Here is an 11,630-nt window from a genome sequence, read left to right as displayed (position 1 = left end):
AATTAGCATAGCCACGCCCACACAGAGCTCATTAACATATCCCCTCACTCCTGGCGTCACGTGCCCGGCAGTCACATGCCTCGCCCTCTTCACAGGTCGCGTATCGCCCCGCCCCTCCCTGGTTCTGCCCTTTCCAATTGGTCCATTCCGCTTCACGTGTCCGCATCCCCCGCCCACTGCTTTTCCCGCCCGGCGTTTCCGCTTCCGGCTCGGGGTCCCGCCCCCCGCGGCCTCGCGGCGTCGCTGGAGGAAGAGGAGGAGGAAGAGGAGGAGGAAGAGGAAGAGCTGCGCCACAGGCGGGGGCGGATGGGAACGGTGAGGGGCCGGAGGGGTGCGGGACTGCAGCGGGGCTGAGCGAGGAACGGGGAGCGAGAGGGATCCGAGCGGGGAGACGCGGCCTGTGGGGACGGGCGAGCCGTGAGGGAGGGGGGGGGGGCGGCTGAGGTGGGTTCGTGTGGGGGAAGGGGCGGTTTTGGGGTTGTTTCTCAGGGGGAAGGGCAATTTGGAGGCAGTTTGTGAGGCGGAGGGGCGGTTTTGGGGGCAGTTTTTGAGGAAAAGGGGCAGTTTTGGGGGCAGTTTGTGCGGGGGAGGGGCAGCTTGCGGGCAGTTTGTGAGGAAAGGGGGCAGTTTTGGGGGCAGTTTGTGAGGGGAAGGGGCGGTTTGAAAGCAGTTTGTGAGGAAAAGGGGCAGTTTTGGGGCAGTTTGTGCTGGGGAGGGGCAATTTTGGGGGCAGTTTATGAGGGGGAGGGGCAGTTTTGAGGGCAGTTTCTGAGGAAAAGGGGGCAGTTTTGGGGTTTGTTTCTGAGGAAAAGGGGCAGTTTTGGGGGATGTTAATAAGGGGAAGGGGCAGTTTTGGGGGCAGTTTGTGACGGGGAGGGGCGGTTTGAGGGCAGTTTTTGAGGGGGAGGGGCAGTTTTGAGGGCAGTTTCTGAGGAAAAGGGACAGTTTTGGGGTTTGTTTCTGAGGAAAAGGGGCAGTTTTGGGGTTTGTTTCTGAGGAAAAGGGGCAGTTTTGGGGGATGTTAATAAGGGGAAGGGGCAGTTTTGGGGGCAGTTTGTGAGGGGAAGGGGCGGTTTGAAAGCAGTTTGTGAGGAAAAGGGGCAGTTTTGGGGCAGTTTGTGCTGGGGAGGGGCAGTTTTGGGGGCAGTTTATGAGGGGGAGGGGCAGTTTTGAGGGCAGTTTCTGAGGAAAAGGGGGCAGTTTTGGGGGATGCTAATAAGGGGAAGGGGCAGTTTTGGGGGCAGTTTGTGACGGGGAGGGGCGGTTTGAGGGCAGTTTTTGAGGCGGAGGGGCAGTTTGTGAGGGGAAGGGACACTTTGGCGTGGGGGAGGCACCGCTTGGGAGGTTTTTGTGGTTGGGGGCGGAACTCCGGGGCAGTTTTGGGGGTGTCCTTGCGGGGGAGGGGCGGACCCGGAGCTGTGTTTGTGTGGGGGAGGGGGAGCCCTGGCGGTGGGGGAGGGGAGGACGGGGTCACGTGGGGAGGGGGCGGGGCCGGGCTGTGTTTGGGGGCGGGGCCGGGCGTTGTTTAGGGGCGGGGTCCGGGGCTGTTCGGGCTCTTGGCGCCGGTCGTGACCCCCTCCCCACCCTCTCCCCGGGGCTCTCAGCCCCCCCGCAGGATGGCGGAGGGCTGGGCCGAGTGCCCGGCGCTGGGCCCGGGCTGGCAGCGCCGCGAAGCTTTTCGGAAATCCGGGGCCACCAGCGGCCGCAGCGACACCTACTACAGGAGGTGCCTCTCCCCAAAAACCCCCAATTCTCCCCTCCCTACCCCACGGGACTGCGGGTGGGGCCGGCTCTGCCTTTTCTCCCCTCCTAGACCCCATCCCGTGTCCATTTATGGGCTTCCCCCTCACCCCCCGGTGGTGTTTCAAGGGGGATTTCAGAGCCCCTCTCCCATCTCCCCCTCCACCCCCTCCAGGATCTCCCCAGGGCCACCTCAGAGCCCCTTTCCCCAAATATTCCCATTCCTCTCCAACTTTTCCAAGCTATTTTGGGGCTCGGTGGGTCCTTTTTGAGAGTTTTGGGTTCCCCTGAGCTCTGTTTGGTCCCCCTTTCCCACTCTCCCTTTGGCATTTGGGTACTCCCCCAGGCTCAGCGGTCCCCGTGGGGTTTTGGGGCCATTCCTGGGTATTTTGGGTCCCCTCTGACCCTACCCCTCGGCAGCCCCACAGGGCAGAAGTTCCGCAGTAAGATCGAGCTGCGACGGTTCCTGGGCCCTGGGCATGACCTGAGCAACTTCGACTTCAAATCGGGGCAGCAGCGACCTGGCCCCACTCGGGTACGGGGGATGGGACCCTAAAAACCACGGGAGGGGCACAAAAATCCCAAAAAGGGAGGGAAACCTGCAGCTCTCCCACCTTGGGGTGGGAGCCCCATAACAAGAAAGGGATTGGGGGTGGAATAAAGAGATGGGGCAAAAGGAGCTCCTCGAAATGAGGTTGAGGAGAACCTGAATTGGGGGGGGAAACAAGGGGTCCTTAAATTGGGGAGGAACAGGAATGAGGGGGATCACAAGGGATTGTTATGACCTCCCCATTTTCTGCTTTTCAGACCAGGAAGAGCCCCAAATGGCACCTGCCCGCCGGGCCCCTCCCAGAGCCCCCCAAAATCTTCACAAAGGAGGAAGAGGAGGTGGAGGCGGAGGTGGAGGTGGAGGTGGGCAGGGCTGAGACCGAGAAGGCCCCACCCTCACCAGGTCAGGCCCTGCCCATCCCCAGCCAGGCCACGCCCTCTTCATCCATGGCCACGCCCCTGAGGGAGCCCCCCCATCGCCGGACCCGGAAGCGGCCGCCCCTGGAGCCCCCCCAGGATGGGGTGATGGCGTGAGTGGGGGAAGGGGGGGGGTCCCTGGGGGTCCTTTAGGTGTGGGGGAGGGGTCCCAGGAGTGGGGAGTGACCCCAGGAGAGAGGGATTGGGGTCCCTCGGGGGACTTTGGGGGATCCCTGGGGAGAAATTCAGAGTGGGGGGTTTCCCTCAGGGGGGCTGTGGGATTGTGGAGGACAGTGAGGGTGTTGGGGTCCCCCTGGCACCCCCAAAAATGCCACTCTCTCCTCTGCAGGCTGTGTGCTGGCTGCCAGACCCTCTTCCCAGGGGTGTCCCTGCCCCCTCAGCGCCGCTGCCGCTGGCTCTGCCCCGACTGCCGTGGTGAGCTTTGGCCTCAGTGCCTTCCTCCTCATCCTCCTCGTGCTCCTCCTCATCCTTTTCATGCTCCTCCTCCTTCTCTGAGTCTTTTTCTAACTTTCTTCAGCTCTCTCAGAGCTTTTTGTGTTTTATCCTCTTCCTTATTTTCCTGTTCTTCTTGTCCTTCATTCCCTGGGTTTTTTCCCTCCATCATCATCATCATTCCCTGAATTGTTTCAGCCTTATAATTATAATTTTATTCCAACTTCCCATTCCTCCTCCTCCTTCCTGGTTCTTCCCTGCCCCCCTTGCCCTCTGCTTTGGACCTTTCTGGGGGTGGGGAAGGAGTTTGGGAGGGGGGTCAGGGAGGGATCCCAGCAAAGTTGGGGTGACCCTGACCCCCCTCCTCCACCTCCCCCAGCCCAGAGACGAGACTTCAACCGGGAGCAGCGATTCTACAAGGTACCCCCAATCCCTCAGGGACGGAAATGGTGCCCTTGGGCATTCCCCAGATCCCTCAGGGAGGGTTTGGGGATCCCCCAGAGCTCTGACACCCCCTCCCCACAGCGGGTGGGCTGTGGCACGTGCCAGGCCTGCCGCATCCCCGAGGATTGTGGCATCTGCAGCGCCTGTGCCCGCAGCCCCCCCGGGGGCCCCTCCGGGCCCGGCCGGACCCCCAAGTGCCTCCTGCGCCGCTGCCTGCGCATCGTCAAGAAGGTACCGGCACCCCCTTGTCATTGTCACCCCTCTCGGTGTCACCGGCACCCACCCTGCTGTCACAGCACTCCCCATGTCAGTGCCACCCCCCTGATGTCACTCTGATGTCACTGTAACCCTCTCTCCCTCGGTGTCACTGTCACTCCCCTTGGTGTCACTGTTACCCCCCAAGTGTCACCAGCACCCCCTCAGTGTCACTGTCACCCCCCCATGTCACCATAATCCTCCCTCTCCCCATGTCACTGTCACCTCCTCTGTCACCACAAAGCTGTGTGTCCCCCATGTCACCTTTGTCACCTCTGTGTCCTCTCCTTCATTGAGGATGCACGTGGCGCTGTGTTAATTAGCATTAATCTGTGTTAATTAACATTACCAGTGTTACTGTGCGTGACTGATACCCCACGTTATTTTACAGTATCGCCTTTTATCCCTGTTATCTCACGTTATTGTGCGTTATTCCACTTTATTCCCTGTTAAACCACGTTATTCCGTGTTCACCCATGTTATCCCATATTTTCCCACTTTATTTTGTGGTGTTTCACCTCCTGCCCATCTCCCTGCAGAGCCTGGGCTGCAGCTCCTGCCTTGTCCTGTCCCCTGTCCCTCTGTCCCTTGTCTGTGGCTGCTCCTTCGCTCATGTTCTCCTATATCCTCTTGTGTTATCCCATGCTCGTTATCCCATATTTTCCCACGTTATCCCATATTTTCCTGTGTTTTCCTGTGTTTCCCCATATTTTCCCACATTTCCCCATGTTTTCCTTGCTCTCCTGGGTAACACTGTGTCCCCACAGGGCCTTGGCTGTGGCTCCTGCCTTGTCCCCTGGCCCTTGTCTGTGGCTGCTCATTCACCCACATCCTCCTATACCCTCGAGTGTTATGCCATGTTTGTTATCCCATATTTTCCCATATTTTCCTGTGTTTTGTCCCCGCAGGGCCTGGGCTGACACTCCTGCCTTGTCCCTCTGTCCCATTCCCTTGTACTCCTGTACCCTCGAGTGTTATCCCCATGTTTGTTATCCCATATTATCCTGTATTTTCCTCTGTTTTGTCCCCACAGGGCCTGGGCTGACACTCCTGCCTTGTCCCTCTGTCCCATTCCCTTGTTCTCCTGTACCCTCGAGTGTTATCCCCATGTTTGCTATCCCATATTATCCCATATTTTCCTGTGTTTTGTCCCCACAGTGCCTGGGCTGACACTCCTGCCTTGTCCCTCTGTCCCATTCCCTTGTCGGAGGCTGCTCATTCACCCACATCCTCCTATACCCTCGAGTGTTATCCCATGGTTTTATCCCATATTTCCCTGTGTTTTGTCCCCGCAGGGCCTGGGCTGACACTCCTGCCTTGTCCCTCTGTCCCATTCCCTTGTACTCCTGTACCCTCGAGTGTTATCCCCATGTTTGTTATCCCATATTATCCTGTATTTTCCTCTGTTTTGTCCCCACAGGGCCTGGGCTGACACTCCTGCCTTGTCCCTCTGTCCCATTCCCTTGTTCTCCTGTACCCTCGAGTGTTATCCCCATGTTTGCTATCCCATATTATCCCATATTTTCCTGTGTTTTGTCCCCACAGTGCCTGGGCTGACACTCCTGCCTTGTCCCTCTGTCCCATTCCCTTGTCGGAGGCTGCTCATTCACCCACATCCTCCTATACCCTCGAGTGTTATCCCATGGTTTTATCCCATATTTCCCTGTGTTTTGTCCCCGCAGGGCCTGGGCTGACACTCCTGCCTTGTCCCTCTGTCCCATTCCCTTGTTCTCCTGTACCCTCGAGTGTTATCCCATGTTTGTTATCCCATATTATCCCATATTTTCCTGTGTTTTGTCCCCACAGGGCCTGGGCTGCGGCTCCTGCGCCGGCTGCCTGAGCACCGAGGACTGCGGCAGCTGCTGCATCTGCCTGCGGCGCCTGCAGCCCGGCCTCAAGCGCCAGTGGCGCTGCCTGCGGCGCCGCTGCCTGCGCCCCAAGGTGGGACTGTCCCCCCAGAGCCCCCCCAGTGTCACCCCTGCCACCCCTGGGACCCCCAGTGCCCACCCCGGTGTCACCCTGGTGTGTCCCCCACCCTTTGTCCCCTGCTGACCCGTCACCCTGTGTCCCCCCTAGAAAGCCAAGGTGGCCAAGAAGCCGCAGAGCCCCCGGCCCCTGACAGAGGTGAGTGTGAGACCCCCACACCTGTGGGCAGTGGCACAGTGGAGACCCCCGGGTGTTCTGGGGGACCCCCAAAGTGCCCCCCTCAGCCCCATTTCTCCCCCCAGAAATGGAAGCCTCTCGTGGAGCGGGAGCCCAGCGACGCCTCCAGCGCCAGGCACAGAGTGAGTGGGACCCCCCTGGGCACACCTGGGCACACCTGGACCTCCCCCCCACAAACCCCCCCTCCCTCCCAGAAGCTGCTGAACAAGGGCAAGGAGAAGAAGAAGCCGGGGCGAGCCCAGAAGGCCCCTGGGCCCCGCGGGGTGAGTAACAGGCTGTAATCCCGCCCCCTGTCTCATAGCCCCACCCCTCCATCAATGGCCACGCCCCTCCCAAGAGCAGCTATTGGGGCAGGGGGGAAGCCGTAATGCCCTGAATATAGGGGCCTGTAAAAGGGGGCAGTATTGGGGTGCGGGTACCGTAATGATCCTAGTGGCTGTTCCAGCACATATTGCTGATTTTTAGGACCCAGAATAATGGGGTGCAAATACTATACATTTTTTAAAGGCTGTGCCAGCTGCTAGTATTGGGATTCAGGCCTTGCAATAATGGGGTGCAGGTACTGTAATTATCCTATGAGCCGTTCAAAGGCTGAATATTGGGGTTCAGCACATTCAAACCACGCAGATATTGGGGTGCCAGTACCGTAGTACCCCTAATGCTGGGGCCAGGTCATTGTGACACCCCAAAAACTTTTAACAGCTGATGGTGGGATCTGAACAACCCTGGCTGTGGGGCTGGGGCACCGTAATGTTCCAAGTAATAGGGTTCAGGTACCCCAAAATGTCTAATATAGCGGGGTTTGGTTACCGTAATTCTCCTAGTAACCACTTCAGGTTTAACAGCAGGACTTAAGGTAGCAATACTGGGGCTCAGATACCGTAATGCCCCAAGTAGCCTTGCTCAGATACCATAATGCCCCAAATACTGGGGCTCAGATACCGTAATGGTGCTAATAGGAGGGTGCATACCGTAATACTTCTAATAGTGGGGCTCACGTACTGTAATGTTTCTACTAATGGGGCTCAGGTACCATAATGCCCCAGATAGTGGGGCTCACATACCGTAATGCCTCTAATAGCAGTGTGTAGACACTGTAATGCCCCAAATGGTGGGGCAGATACCGTAACGGTTCTAATAGCGGGGTGCAGATACCATAATACCTCTAATAGCAGAGTGCAGGTACTGTAATGCCTGTAATAGCAGGGCTCACATACCGTAACGACTCTAATGGTGGGGTGCAGATACCATAATGTCCCAAATACTGGGCCTCAGATACCATAATGTCTCTAATAGCAGGGTGCAGATACCGTAATACCCCAAATAGTGGGGCTCACGTATCATAATGTCTCTAATATAATGGTGCAGATACCACAATGCCCCAAATACTGGGGTTCAGATACCATAATGTCTCTAATAGCAGGGTGCAGATACCGTAATACCCCAAATAGTGGGGCTCACGTATCATAATGTCTCTAATATAATGGTGCAGATACCACAATGCCCCAAATACTGGGGTTCAGATACCATAATGCCTCTAATAGCAGGGTGCAGATACCGTAATACCCCAAATAACGGGGCTCACGTATCATAATGTCTCTAATATAATGGTGCAGATACCGTAATACCCCAAATAGTGGGGCTCACGTATCATAATGTCTCTAAAATAATGGTGCAGATACCACAATGCCCCAAATACTGGGGTTCGGATACCGTAATGCCTCTAATAGCTGCTCCTACTGGAATGCTCGTCCTAACCTGCATTTGCTGCCTGGCTGCCGTAATACCCCTAACACCGCCACATCTACCGTAACGCTCCTCATAGCTGCTCCCGCACTAACCCCGCGCCACTGGGCAGGCCCTGGGGACCCCCGCACTGCGGCAGGCCCTGGGGACAGTTGGGGACGCGGGGGTGACGCCGCTCTCTGTCGGCAGCGGGGGGTGCGGAGCCGGGCCAGCCGGCGCTGCGGGGTGTGCGCAGCCTGCCGGCGCCCGGCCGACTGCGGCCGCTGCGACTTCTGCCGGGACAAGCCCAAATTCGGGGGGCAGAACCTCAAGCGCCAGAAGTGCCGCTGGAGGCAGTGCCTGCGCTGTGCCATGGTGGGTGCCCCCCCAGCGCTTCCTCCCTCCCAGCGAGCCCCAGCCATCCCCTCCACCCCCTTTTCCTCAGCGATCCGACTCCTTTGGCCGGGGAAACTGAGGCACACGCAAGGTTCAGGCCACCCCGGCGCTGGGTGCAGCCCAGTTTGGACAAGTTTGGGGTGGGAAGGGGGGCATTGGTTGGCACGCAGGTGGCACCTGGACACTTGGGTCTTGTTTTTGGGTGGGGATGGGGGGGTTGCCTGAATGCCCGGGTCCTTCCTGCATTGCTTGGCTTTGGGGGGCTCACCCTGGGTCCTTTTTTGGGGGAGTGGGTGGGGGTCCCTCAGCCAGCCAGGCCCACTCGGGGGGTTCTTCCTGCATTCGTGGCCCTCCCACCCCAAATCCACATCCCCCTCCCCTTGGCGCTGCCCCCCCCTGCTCTGAGGTCTCTCTCCTGGCGCAGAGGCGGCTGCTGCCGCTGGGGGGGGGGCGCTGGGGGTCCCCCTGGAGCGGCCGCCCCCTCCCCCTGTCCAGGCCCCGCCGCCGCCGGCCCCCCCGGCCCCCCCGCGCCGCCGCCCGGAGCCGCCGCCACCTGCCCCGCCCCCCCCGCAAGGTAACGGGACCCCCCCTCTGCTCAGGGGGGACCCCAAAATGCTCCTCCCACCCCCCGTCCCCCTCCCCCAGAAATAACCCCAAATCCTCCCCCCTCCTTGGCTGTGCTTGCTTTGCTCTGCATGGACCCTCCCCACTCGGGGGGACCCAGGTGTCAGGGGAGGGGACCGAGGTGTCCCCACGCCCCCCCCTCCCCCGTGGGAGGGGCTCTGGGTTTTGGAGACCCCCAGGTGCCTCAGTCCCCTCCCCCATGACCCCAAGGCTTGTGTGTGCCTCAGTTTCCCCACGGGGGATGAGGTGGGGGGGGTCTTCTGCAGACATTATTCTGGGTGGGGGGTTCCTCCTGGATACGTGGGGGGGATTAGGGGGGGGGTCTCACCTGCCTGCCCTTCCCCCACAGGAGAAGGAGGAGCCACTGGGGGGGGCTGAGAACGGCCCCAGGCCCCTCCCGGGTCCCCCCCTGCGCCTCTGCCCCATCAAGGAGGAAACAGGACCCCTCCCCCGCCTCGAGGTGAGACCCCCCGGCTGCCTGGGACCCTCCCTGGACACCTGGGACCCCCCCGTGACCCCCCCTGCCCCCCAGGACCCTCGCCTGGGGCTCCTCATCGCCTCGGCCCCGCGCCTCAAAGGGGCCCCCCCGGAGCCCAGCGTCGCCCCCCAAAGGGTGAGTGAGACCCCCAAACGCCCCCTGAGGCTCCTCGGAGTGCCTGGGACCCCCATAACGCCCCTGCCCCCCCCTTTTCCAGCCCCCCCCAGGGGATTTGGGGGTCCTGATCGCCGCCACCCCCCGCGTGAAGCAGGAGCAGCCGCAGCCCAGCGCGTCCCTGGTGCCGGTAAGGGGGGAACTGTGGGGTTTGGGGGGGTCTCTGGGATTTGAGGGGGGGTCCTGAGCCTCTGCCTTCACCCCCAGGTGCCCCCCCAGCCTCCCCCTCCCCAGCTGGTGGTGCTGGATGACAGTGAGGAGGAGGAGGAGGAAGAGGAGGAGGGCAGCAGCCGAGTGGTGAGGAAGAGAAGGGGGGTCAGAGGATTTGGGGAGGGTCCTGAGGAACTTGGGGGGGCTTTTAATGGGATTTGGGAGGGGGGAGGTTCTGGGAAATGGGAACTTTAGTGGGGTTTGGGGTCTTGGTGATATGGGGAAGGGATTTTGGGTGGGGGAAGGTTTTTGGGGACCTAGTGAGTTGGGGAAGGGATTTTGGGGAGGGTGGGGAGGTTTTTGGGCTCCTGGTGAGTTGGGAAAGGGATTTTGGGGAGTTGAGGGAGGTTTTTGGGGTCCTGGTGAGTTGGGGAAGGGATTTTGGGGAGTTGAGGGAGGTTTTTGGGGTCCTGGTGAGTTGGGAAGGGGATTTTGGGGAGGGTAGGGAGGTTTTTGGGGTCCTGGTGAGTTGGGGAAGGGATTTTGGGGAGTTGAAGGAGGTTTTTGGGGTCCTGGTGAGTTGGGAAAGGGATTTTGGGGAGTTGAGGGAGGTTTTTGGGGTCCTGGTGAGTTGGCGAAGGGACTCTGGCCATGACCCTTGGGTTTATTGGGAGTGTCTCCAAAGCAGGGTGGTTTACAAGGAGGAGGTTCCTGCTGGCTGGGGAGATTCTTGGGGGTCTCTTAAGTGCTCCCCCCACCCTATGAACCCTTTCTCCCCCACAGCCCTTGCCGCTGTCCCCCGCTCCCCAGCTCTGGCCCGGCTCCTTCCTGGAGGAACTGGCCGAGATTCCCCTCCCGGCTCACTGGGGGGTCGTGGGGGCTGACGGTGGTCCCGGGCCGTGCCCGGCTCGGGGGCTGCGCCTCGTTCAGCGCTGTCCCCGCTCCTCCATGGCCGCGGCCGCCGTGCTGCTCAACCCCGGCTTGGCATTCCGGGTCCTGGTCGCCCGCGGCCGCCCGGTGCCACCCGGGCACGAGGTGCTGGCCCGGCGCCCCCCCCTGCGCTCCGTGCTGGACCTGGTGGAGCTGCTCTGCGATCTCGAGGCCTACGGGCCCTGCCCGGGACCCCCGGCCCGGCCCCCCGCCCCTCGCTGCCATGTCCTGGTGAGGGGGGGGCGCTGCTGCCGGCCCTGCCAAATGCTGGCAGGGGAGGGGCATTGAGGGAAACGGGGAGGAGGGGATTTGGGATTTGGGGAGGAGGGGATTTGGGGTGGGGGGGAGCAGCTGGGGGGGGTGGGAGTGAAAAATGTGGGGAAGGGGGATGTTGATGGGAAGGGAAATGGGAAATGGGAAAGGAAGCAAAATTTGGGGGGGTTGGGAAGTGATTGGTTGAACTGGAATTGGGGTGGGAATAAAATTGGGAGGGGGAGAGGAAAATGAGGGACCTAAAAGTGAGGGGGGAACTAAAATTGGGGGATGTGGGGGTGGTGGGGAGGAGGGATGGGGTGATGCACCTTTGGGGAGTGGGATTTGGGGATGGAGCCTTGGGTGTAGTGGGAGAGGGGCACGGGGGGTCCCCAGGGTGGGATTGGCACCCCGGGACCCCCTGAGAGTCACTGGGAGGTTCTGGGGTGCCCCCCAGGTTTGGGGACAACAGGACCCCACTGTGGGGATTCAGGGGTACCCCAGGGTGACACCCCGGTTTTGGGGACCACTGCCCCCCCCCCCCAGTGTCAGGTTGCCCCTCCCCCAGTGACACAGCAAGGCTGAGGGACCCCAGTGGTGGCATTTTGAGTGGGGGGAGTCCCCAGTTTGGTACCACTCCCCCCGTTTGGTTTCCCAGGGATATTGGGGTGCTCTCAGCACCCATTTTTGGGGGGGCTTGCCCCCCACCCCCCAGGTTTATGGGGACATCAGGTTTATGGGGCCCCGAGTTTGTTTGTTCTCCCATTTCCCCAGTGCCATACTGGGGCCCCTCCCCCACCCCCCAGAGCTTCTATTTTTGACACTGGAACCGCCCCCCCGAAATGGGGGCGCGGCCCCTTTAAGAGCCCTGCCCTGCCCT

The 11,630-nt window shown here is 60.6% G+C and overlaps 1 protein-coding gene across 6 annotated transcripts; it reads left to right on the top strand.

The window, feature by feature from the left end:
* The first annotated feature begins 222 nt into the window (after positions 1-222).
* On the top strand, positions 223-10,798 carry MBD1 (methyl-CpG binding domain protein 1). Of its 6 annotated transcripts, none has more exons than XM_063182107.1 (17): positions 223-315; positions 1,605-1,726; positions 2,161-2,275; positions 2,548-2,819; positions 3,056-3,141; positions 3,539-3,579; positions 3,685-3,834; positions 5,665-5,799; positions 5,935-5,982; positions 6,087-6,143; positions 6,219-6,284; positions 7,957-8,121; positions 9,116-9,226; positions 9,299-9,379; positions 9,462-9,548; positions 9,626-9,715; positions 10,352-10,798. In XM_063182107.1, exons 1-17 carry the CDS (start codon positions 307-309, stop codon positions 10,784-10,786), a joined length of 2,070 nt encoding a protein of 689 aa, XP_063038177.1. In that variant the 5' UTR covers positions 223-306; the 3' UTR covers positions 10,787-10,798. The 6 variants fall into 6 exon arrangements, with proteins under 6 accessions (XP_063038177.1, XP_063038176.1, XP_063038180.1 ...); XM_063182106.1 differs by having other exon boundaries at positions 6,216-6,284; XM_063182108.1 differs by lacking the exon at positions 223-315 and adding an exon at positions 345-400 and having other exon boundaries at positions 6,216-6,284.
* Positions 10,799-11,630: the final 832 nt, after the last annotated feature.

Source organism: Melospiza melodia, unplaced genomic scaffold (assembly GCF_035770615.1).
Source record: "Melospiza melodia melodia isolate bMelMel2 unplaced genomic scaffold, bMelMel2.pri scaffold_149, whole genome shotgun sequence".
NCBI classification, from domain to species: domain Eukaryota; kingdom Metazoa; phylum Chordata; class Aves; order Passeriformes; family Passerellidae; genus Melospiza; species Melospiza melodia.
The sequence above is the reverse complement of the archived record's forward strand: the minus strand, read 5'-3'. Positions and strand labels throughout refer to the sequence as shown.